The 12940-nt window shown below is 28.1% G+C and overlaps 1 protein-coding gene across 1 annotated transcript; it reads left to right on the top strand.

Annotated features, from left to right (window-relative positions):
* The first annotated feature begins 9584 nt into the window (after nucleotides 1–9584).
* On the top strand, nucleotides 9585–11129 carry LOC108340160 (E3 ubiquitin-protein ligase PUB23). The gene has a single exon (XM_017577378.2). The coding sequence runs from the start codon at nucleotides 9661–9663 to the stop codon at nucleotides 10849–10851; it is 1191 nt and encodes a 396-aa protein (XP_017432867.1). The 5' UTR covers nucleotides 9585–9660; the 3' UTR covers nucleotides 10852–11129.
* The last annotated feature ends 1811 nt before the right edge of the window (nucleotides 11130–12940 follow it).

Raw genomic sequence — 12940 nt, 5'->3', positions numbered from 1 at the left:
TTTGTATACAAATGTTATACAAATAATTTTACTAAAATTGATATTTTTATTATATTTTTAATAAGATTAAGTTTATTTATATTTATATATAGTTAATTATATAAATGTTAATTCTGTTCTTTAAATATACCTATAAGAGTTAAAATGATTTGATTGGTAAAAGTAAGAGTTGAAATAAAATGTGAAAGAGTGTGGAAGAGTATGGAAGAAAAAAAAGAAGTAGCACAAACAACGTTTAATTATGATTTCTACGGAATTTTCTCCAATATTTTATTTTAGAAAATTGAAATTTTATGTCGTTGAATCACATAATTTGAAAAATTCACACCAGCATGTCACGTTACTGTTTTTTTAACTCTCATAGGCATATTTTAAAAACATAATTCACATTAATACAATTAACTCAATGTAAAATATAAATAAACTTAATCTTGTTAAAAATATTTAACAAAAATATGAATTTTAATAAAAATATTTGTATAACATTTATATACAAACTAAATTTCGTTTTAATTTGGAAATGAACAAAATAGTTTAATTTTAAAAGAAAATAAGACAAAATTGACCTACAAAATAAAAATACATGACCAAATTGAGATGAATGGAATGATAGTGACATGTGACACTGCCACTATCATGTCATAGGCACGTGACACAATGTCAGTTTGACACATAAAAAATTTTCATCTTTAAAAAAATATATATAAAAAATAAAATAAAAATAATTAAAAATATTTAAATGTGTTAGTAATATATTAACGAAAAGGATCTCATTGCTTCAATTTTTTTAAAGTAGAAATTTAATTGAGACAAAAATTGAGGAAGTGATATGAAACTTTCAACTAAAAATAGATACAACTGAAATTATTAAACCTAAAATTTTTGTGGTTGTGACATGTGTAAAAAATTGCCTGTTATGTTCCATAGATTTGTATTATTTATAGATGAGTCTTGGATTACAACATTGAACCATAGACTGCGGTCAAAATTCCCCACAATTTCAATCTGGATCCCGTGTATAAAATGATTAGGTTGTCCTTATAGTTTCCACTTCATCTTCTTCTTCGTCCTACACCAGTTGTGCATCTTATTTTCCCTATTTCTCCTTAAATTTATGTTTCAGATCCACTTCGAAATCCTTTGCCGTTGTCAAGAACTCTCTTGTACACTCGTTGCTCTACCATGTTGGTTGAAGAGATTAGTTTTTGTGACATTTTTGGTTGTCATTGTTGTATATGTTTATTCCAGATTGATTAAGTTTTTAGAATGTATAACCCAGAATACAATTTTAAATAAAAAAGTGCCTTTTAAATTAATCCAAATATATTACCTTATTATAAAATATAATATGAATGTTGTAATTCGGAATATATATATTTTATTTTATATTTCAAAATATAGATTCCGAAACATAAAAATATTGATGGTTAACACTGGATACGTCTTCGGATTACCCAATCCAAAATCGAAAGTGAAAATCCTATACAAGAGAGTAAATTTGGAATTCCAAATTTATGGGAGTCCGGGCAGAAATTATGGGTGTGCAGGAAGAAATTCCTATGGTCCAGTTTCATATCGGGCTTTACAGCATTGGGGCAACATATGTTTTAGATAATTGCTATATAAAACCCTTAAGTATTAAACACACGTACGTTCTATATTTTGAAAATTGATATTTTTATAAGAATGTCCCTTTCAAACTAATTATGAAACTTGTTTGTTATAATTTAATCAACTAATAAAATTTAATAATTATGAAGTTATAATTCAAATAATCTATTATTTCGTTAAATTAGGCAATTATATAATAGTTTTAGAATAGTTTTAGGCAAGTGTTAGTGGACAAACTTAACAGGTTCATTTTTATGTTATAGAAGATGATGAATTGAATAGAAAAAGGATAATTTTGTGTTGAATGAAACACCTTTGTAATTCATATATTTCAGGCCATACACGGTTTCTGAGCAATTTTTCCGTTTGGTTAATGAGTTGGACTCTCCCCATACATGTGATAGACATAAGTTTACTTTCCAAACCGCTAACTTCAAGTTGATATGGTTCCTAACGCCACATAAATACTCAGCCCGTCACCATTTATGAAGAAGAAAGCTATTGTTATTAAGTCTTAGACTGTGTCTTTAATGACAGGAAAAATTGGACTGTTTACATTTAAAATATTAGTTTAAGAATCAATACGAGCATGTCGAATTTATGTATGAAAATACGTAGATTTAGAAAGTATTTAAAAATTTCCAAGTTTTTCTTAAGGTTACTTCATCATATCTAATAATTTTGGAAATATAAATACAGTAAATGTAATGAAAAGTTTCACTAATATATACAAGTTAGTTAAGTATTAGATTTGATATGTTGTTTATACTGTTAAATTATTACTACTTAATTAAGACAACTTTAGTATTAACAGTTAACTAATTAGATATGATTAAGTTAATTTTGAATTGTATTTTAATAAATACGAAATTGTTTTTCAATAATTGACTCTTGCGAAATCTTATACAAAATATTAATAAAACACAATGTAAATGCAAATGCTAACAAATAAAAATAAAAATTTATCATATTAGAACTAATATTAAAGATCGATATATATGAATTTAATAAAATATCAAATTAATAGAAGACCTTAAAATGATTACCGTAAAAGAGTTAAATGTAATGTTTTTTCAAAATTAAGTATCGATTATCCATAAATTATGGTTCAATTGATTATTTTTATTTTAAATTAATTAAAGTAATTTCTTAATTAATTTGTTGGCGATCTTAAAGTATATTCTCAAATAAAAGAATACTTTTTTAGATTATTCATAATAAATTTAACAAAAGTACATTCTTAATTAAATCACATTATGTTTAATCATATCTATTATCAAGTTAAGGGTTAATTAATTAAAGTACACTCTTCACTGATTATTCTTAAAGTTTTTATCAGTAATCAAAGTACATTCTCAATTGATACTAAAAACCAATTCAATTATATGAAAATTCCTAACTTTAATCAAAGTATATTCACAATCAAAATTAAAAACATTTAGACTCATATGATCAACATGCATATAGATTAAAACACCTCACTAATAGCTATGATGTAAAAATCATTACTTTTTATGTGATAGAGAGATAAAAGATGTATATAAAAAATAACCTAAAATAATAATCGAAAGAATAAAAATATTATTTTAATCTAATCTCAAAATCCATAATGAAATTATAGTGGAACCAACCCCAGAAACTTAGCCCTCCATGAATGGGATAAAATACATAATGAATGAAAGTAAAAGTAAGAAAAGAGTGAAAAGAAGGTGAGAGATGTAATGGATGATAGTTGCACCAAACTAGCTTGAGCAGCATTCGCGTCTTTTAACCGTGTGCGATCAAAATGGAAATGGCTTTAAGGGAGACATCTATATTCGCCTATGAGTCATTCAAAACCTTCTCTAATCGGGTAACCTTAAACTAGTTTTTGTCGAGAGCGATTCGCTTGCTAAGCAAGGTCGGTCGACGCTTAGCTCGACTAAAGCATCCCATGCGTCGACCGCCAAGAGACCCTTTATCAATTTCTTCTGAATTAAATAAAATTAAAGGATACCTTTTTTACTGAGTTTCAACTCAATACCAAAAATACCCTCAACTAAGGGAACAAATGTGTCGCCTTGAACAAATGTCTCGTCCGAACACTTCCCGACGGGTACTGAAAGTTATGTTCATGAACATCATGGGACACCCATCCGTAACCCAGAATCTCTGGTAGGTTCGACTCAGCCCTCTCCACCGGCACATCAATTTTGACCCCACTGGTTGCATTATGGGCAAACCCCTTCATGTTTGTTCCTTATTGCCAACAATATTCAAATATGTTTGATGGTGTTAACTGATGAAACAATTTGTTCGATTAATGCTTGGCTCCCTAATGATGACCCAAGCGGTGATGATGACGACGGGGTATACCCTTAACCGTTTCGACCAGAGAACTCTCTTGAAGAAGAAATACCCACAGTAAACTTTTTTACCTTAAGAGAAGAAAAAATGTGAAGATCAATTGATACATGTAGAATCTCGTAGGAAGAAATCTGAAAATGAAATGCGAGAACCGTCGCGTAATTTGGATCGTTAAACCTAGACACATCTAATGGTTAAAAACACATTACACTTTATATCTTGCGTCAAAGCTGATAGCACGTGACACGAGGCGTCACAACTCTTCGAGCCCTCAATAACCTTTTCAAATACATCCGATAAAATTCTAATACTTAGCAATACTACCAAATTACTTCTAGAGAACATTCATCTCATTGTAGCCAATCCTCGACCGCTCGAGCTTATAAGACTTGTGTATGGTACAAGTTTGGTTAGTTCAATGTAGATCGGTCGTGTTAACCTTGAAATAGGGCAATCAAACCGATTCAACAGAACAATTACTGAGACAAATAAAATCGCACCATCTTCACGAAAGCATATGCATATATTAGAACAAATCAGCTTTGTAATTAGGATTAGTGTGAGACAGAGCCATAATTAATACTATGGTAATTAAAAGCCCGTTATAATTTGTATAAATAGAAGGTCCAACTAAGGTAATTGATAACATTAATTATTGCATTTAATACCTAAGCGTTTGGACCGCATTCTGACTTAAGATCTGAAGTACCTTTTACAAGTACTATCTGAGCAGTTTGAGACAAATGAACATATAATAAGACCTAGGACAAGACCAAACGAATAAGAGAAAAGGAAAGTAAGGAATTATCTTCCTGAAGCTGTGTGCACTCGATTGGTCCTGTAGAAGCAACTAATAATTAAGTCTGGATCCATAGAACTCGATGAATTGTGTTATAGTATTGAAAAGTAAATTGATAAAATGACACAAATGAGTTAATTTGATTTTGAAATAAGACAACATTGTATAAGCCAAACATCCGAGATATTCAGATTTAGACACACTATGTAATATTTGGACACACACTTGTCATAGTTGAATTGATAACTTGAATTGTAAAAATAAAGCTTCAATCAGATTTAATACATATTGATATTTTCTCTTGGAGTTTTGTCCATGGAGAAAATTGATGGAGATTGTCTTACTCAACTAAAAAAATCAATAAGAACAATTTTTTTTAATTGTTAGACAAAAACACTTAACCTTAGTCGCAAAGTATATTTTAATCATTTGAAAAAAAAATTATAATATTAGTAACTTCAAATTTATGTTTGAAGAAAACATCCGATTAAAAAGTTAATATTAGTATAATAGGCTTAACAGAAAACTCCTAAATATCATTGTATAATGTATCAAATAATTATTTATGCATCTTGAACAGTGAAGTAAAAAAGAATTCTAAACTTATTATGAAGATGAAAATTAAAAGTGAAGTATTAAAAAAATATTGTTACTTAAAAGTTGAAAACTTTATTTAAGATATATACAAATATTGAATGTCTTGTACAAACATTTTTACAATAATTAATATTTTAAAAAACAGTATTATTGAAAGGGTTTTATTGATACATATATCTAAAATTAAAAAAAAAAAACAAAATGAATACTAGTACCTGAATCAATCATTCTTTTAACTTTAAATAAAAGATTAAATAAAAAAAATAATAAAAGAATATGAAACGAAAAGACATTCTTGGGAACTTCAGTTTTTCCACAAACGATAATGTATGTTCATAATAGTTTTCTTAAATAAAAAAGTTATAACTGTATGTGAAGTCCAATCCAGTTTTTTGATGTTTTGAGAATTTCTGAGTGACAGCAATGCGCCACATATGCATTAAATGCTTTCCCATTTTTCGTTGCACTTTTGACTGTTTCTAATCTCTTACCATACTTTAACTGTCGGTTTCCAGTGTCCTGTAACTATCAAAGCGCGTCATAGGAGCACCCCTTATCTCAATTTTGGAATGAAAAATAACAAAATCGAAGAAATAGTAAATATATAGATATATATATATATAATTTTATTTTGTTTTTTTAAGGAAAAATAGATCAAACAAAGTCGTTTCATTTAATTGGGATACAAATTATTATCTCTCCTAATTCTTCAATTTTTTTAAATTACTTATATTTGAAAAAATTAAGAGTATAAATAACTCATGACATTACTTTGTTAAGAAAAAGTTTATGTTAAAGTAATATAATTTTAGTATAACATATTTTTAAGTTGAAGTATTGTTAATGTAACGTAACTTTGGTTTAATATATTTTTAACTGAAAATATGTTAGGATAATATAATTTTGGTTCAAATTTAATGAAAATCATATCAGACATAATTTTAATTTAAAATACTCTAAATTATAATTGTGTCACATTACTATGATTTAACTTCAAAAGTATTTTAAATTAAAATCGTCTAAATTTCTTCACATTCATAATATTGTTGTAATCTTTTCATTCCATCATTTTTCTAAAACATCACGCCGCCGAACGTGTTTTATCCCCCAATTCTTCCATATTTTTTTATTGGCTCATGGAATTAGAAATTTATCAACATCTAAAGTATTGTATTTATTTTCTAGTAATATTTTATACTAATAGTTCTTCAGACAAAACTCATTAAATAATATAATTATTTTGACACGTTGATAATTTTTAAATAAAAATAAATTATCAGTCGCTAAATATTAATTTCTTATCTTATTTGTAAAAACTGACACTTAATTATTTTGAAGAAAAATAAAAAATGATCCGATTCAACTCTTTTTACAAATAAATACTAACAACTAATATAATATGATTGATAAAAATAAAAAATAAAATTATAGTCTAGTGGTATGTATGAAAAACTAATAAAGTTGTCCGAGAATGTCATCATTTATAATACTTTAAAAAGTATATTAAAAATTGATATATTAAAATATTTTGACAGACAAGAAAAAAGAACGGGATTGTATTTACTTCAAAAAATACACACAAAAAAAACACTTTGAAATGCGAATTGAAAATAAAAATCTCCTAAAAATATAATAATCCCTAACTATTATTGGCTCTAAAATTAGATCTCACTAATGAAAAAGTAATTTAAAGGACTCTGACAACAGTATTAAAATATTATAAAAATAAATAGTATTAAAATGCTGTAAAAATGTTTAAAATTCAATAATAATAATAATAATAATAATAATAATGATAATAAATTTTATTGATGTAAATATTAAGAAGTATTTTGTAGTTTAAGAAAAAAATATTAATAACAATAAGTGATATATATTATATTATATAATCATCTTCAAAATATGTATAAGAATTAGCGATACCTATACTAACGAAATATAGATAATACTTATAAAAGAAGTACTAATATGTTGATACAATAATATTTTAAAATACTGTAATGATACTAACGCCAAATATAAAACATTATAAAGAGGGTAAAAAAACATGATAAAAAGAAAATATAATTAGTGGAAATATATTAAAATAACATCACTTTTGATAAAAAAAATTTCAAAATATTTATATTCTTTTATGAGGGTGTAATATAAATGGAGATATTAATACCAATTATTAAGTATAACAAACATTATAAAAGAAGAAATATACAAATTCCTCATGACACGGGTACCCAAGTGTTGTTGTAGATAGAAAAGTCCTTAGTCAAACCCACTTTATTTATTTTTTCTTTCTTTTTTTAACATCTGCGTCTCTTTGACTTAAATTTGTTGCTATTCGGACTTCACACACATTTATTTGTTTTATTTTTTTATATTTTTCCCATGATTAATTAAATATCCTGAGAAATTATTGTATTACCTTCTGGACAACATCCCAGCCCATGTAATTTTCCTTCAAAAGGTATCTTAAATTTAAAACAGAATAATACTTTAATACACATAAAATTTTCATATTTATTTGATACAGCATAAAAATTTAATAAAATGTAACAAAAGAAAACGTGTAGAAAAATGTAATGTATATAAAAGCAAAGTAAAAAATATATTCATAAACAATGAAAGAAAGCATTGATGGAATGGAGGCATTGAGGTCTGAGCAGTAATAAGCAGAGATGAAAGAATACCAAACTCCAATTTATTTTCATTCAAAATTGAAAAAAAAGAAAAGAGAATAATTAAACAGAAGTCAAAATAGGGCTTAATTGCAATTGCAATTTGCAACGGGAGCTGGTATAGTAATAAAGAAAAAACGAAGGTCTTTATATTTCATCATTTAATATGCTATCTCCCACGTTAAAGCTCTTAACTTTCACCATCACCATCTCTTCCTTTTAATTTCCATGTGTTGACCTTATCATTCACAACAACTTGTATAAGATATTCCTACCTTATGTACCACATATGCTACATATATTAAAAAAAGGCTAATACAATATTTTTGCATTCTTTTAATTATTTTTATTATTGGATAAAATCTCTTGCGTATATTATTAAATGTTGATAAAGAATAAGTTAATAGATTTAACAATAAATTTAATCAAATGATAAAAAAAATATTGTTTTCTTGCAATGTCTACTCTATAACTATAAAATAAATTTTGTATAAACTAGAGTTACTAAAACAGGTAAAAAGGACTTATTATAGTATTTTAGCTTTATTATTTTTCCTTTGATCAATTTTTTTCTAATTGATCTAAATTTCAAATTAGTGAAATGATTATGAAAAAAAGAAACATCATATTAAATGCATTGAGATTTTGATTTTGATTTTGATTTTAAGAATAAAGAAATTAGGAAGAATCAGAAATGGAAAGGAGAGGATTCGTTGATCATGTATATCTTCCATCCATTTTTTTTTTCAAATTATGTTGGTTGTTGTTCGACAGTGTTAGGATGTTTGTTTTCAATACTTTTTTATAATGAATTGGTGACTAACCACGAACACTCACGTAAATCAGATTCTTGGTGAACTAAATTTAATTTTGGACCATATTAAAATTTATAATTTTTTTAATCTAACTCGTCTCAAGTCTATGATGTGCCAAATTGGTTTATGAGTTTTAGCTATGAACTTCTACTTACTTTAATTATAATATTAATATCAGTGACTCCATCTATTGATAAAATAAATATTAAATAAGTATATTTATGTTTATTCCATATTATTGTCTTAAATATTGAGTTAGTTTCCATACGGGGAGTGAAGCGAAAATCTTGATTTATCAAACACACTTTTTATACTTTCACTATATTGTGTGCTAAAATTACTCAATTTCCACTAAATAGGACCATAAAATATATATGTATATATTATCTATGCATTTTCACGAATTTTAATAATAATAAACAATAAAAAATACGTTATTCTAATTTAGTTGGTATTTTTTAACTTAAGTTTTTAGTACATAACTACATTAATTAATTATTTTTATCTTTTCCTTGTTTATAAATAATCTTCCTTAACTCAAACAACATTATTTTGTTATAAAAAATAACGTGATATGTTGAAATTGTAATCATAAAATTGAAAATATATTAAAATGTGAATTCGTATACTTTAGAGTTGATATAATATATTTATAGTATTCATCTTATTTTGTAGCTAATTTATGGTTGTCATTTATTTATTGTTCCTTTCTCTGACTCTTCCATAATAGAATTCAAAGGAAGACCAAAGCTAACACTATTTCTTTCATGTCATTTCTTTTTAGGTAGAACTCAGTTCAATCCAACCAAAAATAGATGAAATGGAGGTTCCTGCTCTTTTCCTCTGTCCAGTTTCATTGCAGCTTATGAGAGACCCCGTGACAGTGTGCACAGGAATCACATATGACAGACAAAACATAGAGAGATGGTTATTTTCATGCAAGAACAACAAAACCTGCCCTGTCACTAGGCAATCACTGTCACACACAGATCTTACTCCAAACCACACTCTCCGACGTTTGATCCAAGCTTGGTGCGACCACAATGCCTGCCTTGGACATGAAACCTTTTCATCTCCAAACCCAACCATTGATCAAACCGAGATTGTCAAACTTCTCTTAGAGGCAAAGAAGTTCCCAGAAAAACAGCTCAAGTGTCTTAGTAGGCTTCAATATATTGCTCTTGAAAGTGAAAGTAACAAAATCTGTTTGGAGTCTGCAGGGGCAATAGATTTCTTGGCTTCCACCATGATGATAAATTCAACCGGTATGAGTGAAGCAGCTATAAAAATCATGTTTCACCTAAACCCTTCTGAATCTCAGCTTAAAAACCTGATGAACAACGAAGGGATTCAGTTTGTTGAGTCTTTGCTTCATGTCTTGAAGCTTGGAAAGTGCCAATCTCGAAGTTATACGATTTTTTTATTGAAGTCAGCACTTAAGGTGGCTAGTCCAACCCAATTGAACAATGTCACCACAGAGCTGTTTCTGGAGATAATTAGAGTGTTGAGGGATCAGATTTCACGAGAGGCTTCAAAGGCAGCTTTGAAACTTCTGGTGGAGTTGTGTTCATGGGGCAGGAACAAGATCAAAGCAGTTGAGAGTGGTGGAGTTTTAGTCATCGTTGAGCTACTTGTTGACGTGTCTGATAGGAGAGCATGTGAACTCATGTTGATAGCTTTGGACAAACTATGTGGTTGTGCAGAAGGAAGGGCTGAATTGGTGAACCATGGAGCTGGAATTGCTGTTGTGGCAAAGAAAATTCTGAGGGTTTCACAAGTGGCAAGTGATAGAGGGGTGAAAATTTTGACCTCCATTTGTAGGTATTCAGCCACCCCAAGAGTTCTTCATGAAATGCTGCTGTTTGGAGCAGTGTCAAAGTTGTGCTTGGTGCTTCAAGTGGAGGGTTGTTTCAAGGCCAAAGAAAGGGCAAAGGAGACACTCAAATTGCACTCTCTAGTCTGGAGGAGCTCCACATGCATTCCTCTTCCTTTGCTTGCATCTTATCCATGATCTCATGGCTTTGTCATTTATCAAGGTTAAAGTATTGAAATATATGTTTGTTCTTGTCCATGATGTTTTCTGCTGTTTATCGTGGAATTATATATATGTCAATGAACCTCTCAAGCGTTGTGAATGGAAAATGAATCCCAGTATCCATGTTTGTGAACATCAAGCTCAAGAACTGTAATTAAGTTTTCACTGGATTGTCATGTGCATTCTTTCATATGCTTTGACCCACAGAAAAGGTGAGATTGATTTTGGTTGGTTGTGCTGAGCTTTTAGCTATACATGATGTTTCAATGTTGAAGTATTAGTTTTACCTAATCCACTTGGTACTGATATAAAGACAAAGGGCCATTGATGTAAGCTTAAAATCAATTTTGTTGCTTGACCTACTTTTGGAAACACCCATGAACATATTTTAAATATGTTTTTAAAAGTAATACAATTATGAGTGTTTCTGTGACCCATTTTCTTTGACATAGCTTCGTGATTGAAGTGTAATAACCCAGTTGCTTTTGCATGTTCAAGGATAATGTGTATTAATTTTTTAGGTTAAGATTGTGATTATCAAAAAACCTTTCTAAAAGTGACAGTTAATGAAGATAAAATTAGCGTAAGATCCAAATTTAAATAAATTTGTAGAAAGTCGTTATTACCACCTTACATTTGACCGGGTTACTAAAGAAACGCAATTACGTTACTTGATTATCAAATTTTCCACATAATTTAATATTCAATTAACTATCCGTCAATATATTAGAGTTGTTAACGTATTACTCACGACTTTAAAAAATGTCCACTATTTAATATTTCAATTCAATAACTATTAATTATTAAACATATTTTTACTATGAATGGATCAGACGATGATACTCAATGTTTTCTTTTTATTTCAATTCTTAGAGTATTAGAATAAAATATTATATATAATTAATTATTCAGTTTTTAAATATTTGTATTATTATTTTTATTTATTTTGTTAATATGTTTTGTTATTATATATAGTTATCACCTTTATATAAAAATATATTTTGTTTTCATAAATTTATTGTTATTTTTTATTTTTTAATATGGTATAAAAATGATATTTTTGCATTCATTTTAATAATATATTTAATTATATTTTATTTTAATATAAAATAAAATAAATTTTCCTCTATTTCTATCTAAATCATAAACTCTTAACACTAAGATGTTTAAAATAGTTTAGAATACTAGCTAGGGTTCCATGAATAATCAATAAACTTAATGAAGTCAACTCTTGATCTCAACTCTCCCATCAATATCATATCATAAATTGGCATGTTCATGATAAACAAGATGATTCGGCCTTCTTTGTAGAATGAATGGCCATAATAGAGTCAGCCCAATGGAACTTGTACCCAAAACCACATAGGTTGAAAAATATTCAACTAAAAAACAAATGAAAACTCATGGTCGTAGAGTTTACGTTTGACCAAACTCTTTTCATATGTTATTGGATGTAGGCTCGTCAATGGCTTAAGCATACAATAGCTTGGGCCCAAAACAAGGGGAACAACGAGTCACAAGTTGAAACCCAACGGTGAAAAATTGAAAGAAATAAACGATTTTTTTTAATTAGAGTGAAAATTGTTTTTTTTATAGAGTTGATCATTGTACCGAAAATAATTAAATATAATTTTGATCCTTAACTTTTATAAAAAAATTAGAATTAGTCTAAGACAATTTAATCCTCTAACTTCATAAATGAGTGAATTTAGCCATAAAAGTGAAACGACATTAAAATTTTGTTGAGTTGTTTAATGGTGTTCTACTATAAAATATATTGTTTTGACAAGCCATTATACATGTGTTAAATTGATTTTTTTTTCTAGTGAATTCAACAAAAAGATTTAAAGGCAGAAACCCCCTACCCTTTTGGTACAACTATTGTCGTGCCACCTTATGGTTGGTTAGGGCAATGCAAACGACGTCAGTCACCATTTGGAGCATCGTCGTCGTTCCATACCTTTCCATTATTGCACAAAACCATGGTCACAGTAGCTCATTTGTCATCTTTATCTCTTTGTCCTCCACAATACCATCATTCACCTAACCAAACAACATCACTAGA

Source organism: Vigna angularis, chromosome 5 (genome assembly GCF_016808095.1).
Source record: "Vigna angularis cultivar LongXiaoDou No.4 chromosome 5, ASM1680809v1, whole genome shotgun sequence".
In the NCBI taxonomy this organism is placed as follows: domain Eukaryota; kingdom Viridiplantae; phylum Streptophyta; class Magnoliopsida; order Fabales; family Fabaceae; genus Vigna; species Vigna angularis.
Note: the sequence above shows the minus strand (reverse complement) of the source record. Positions and strands in the feature narration are given on the sequence as shown.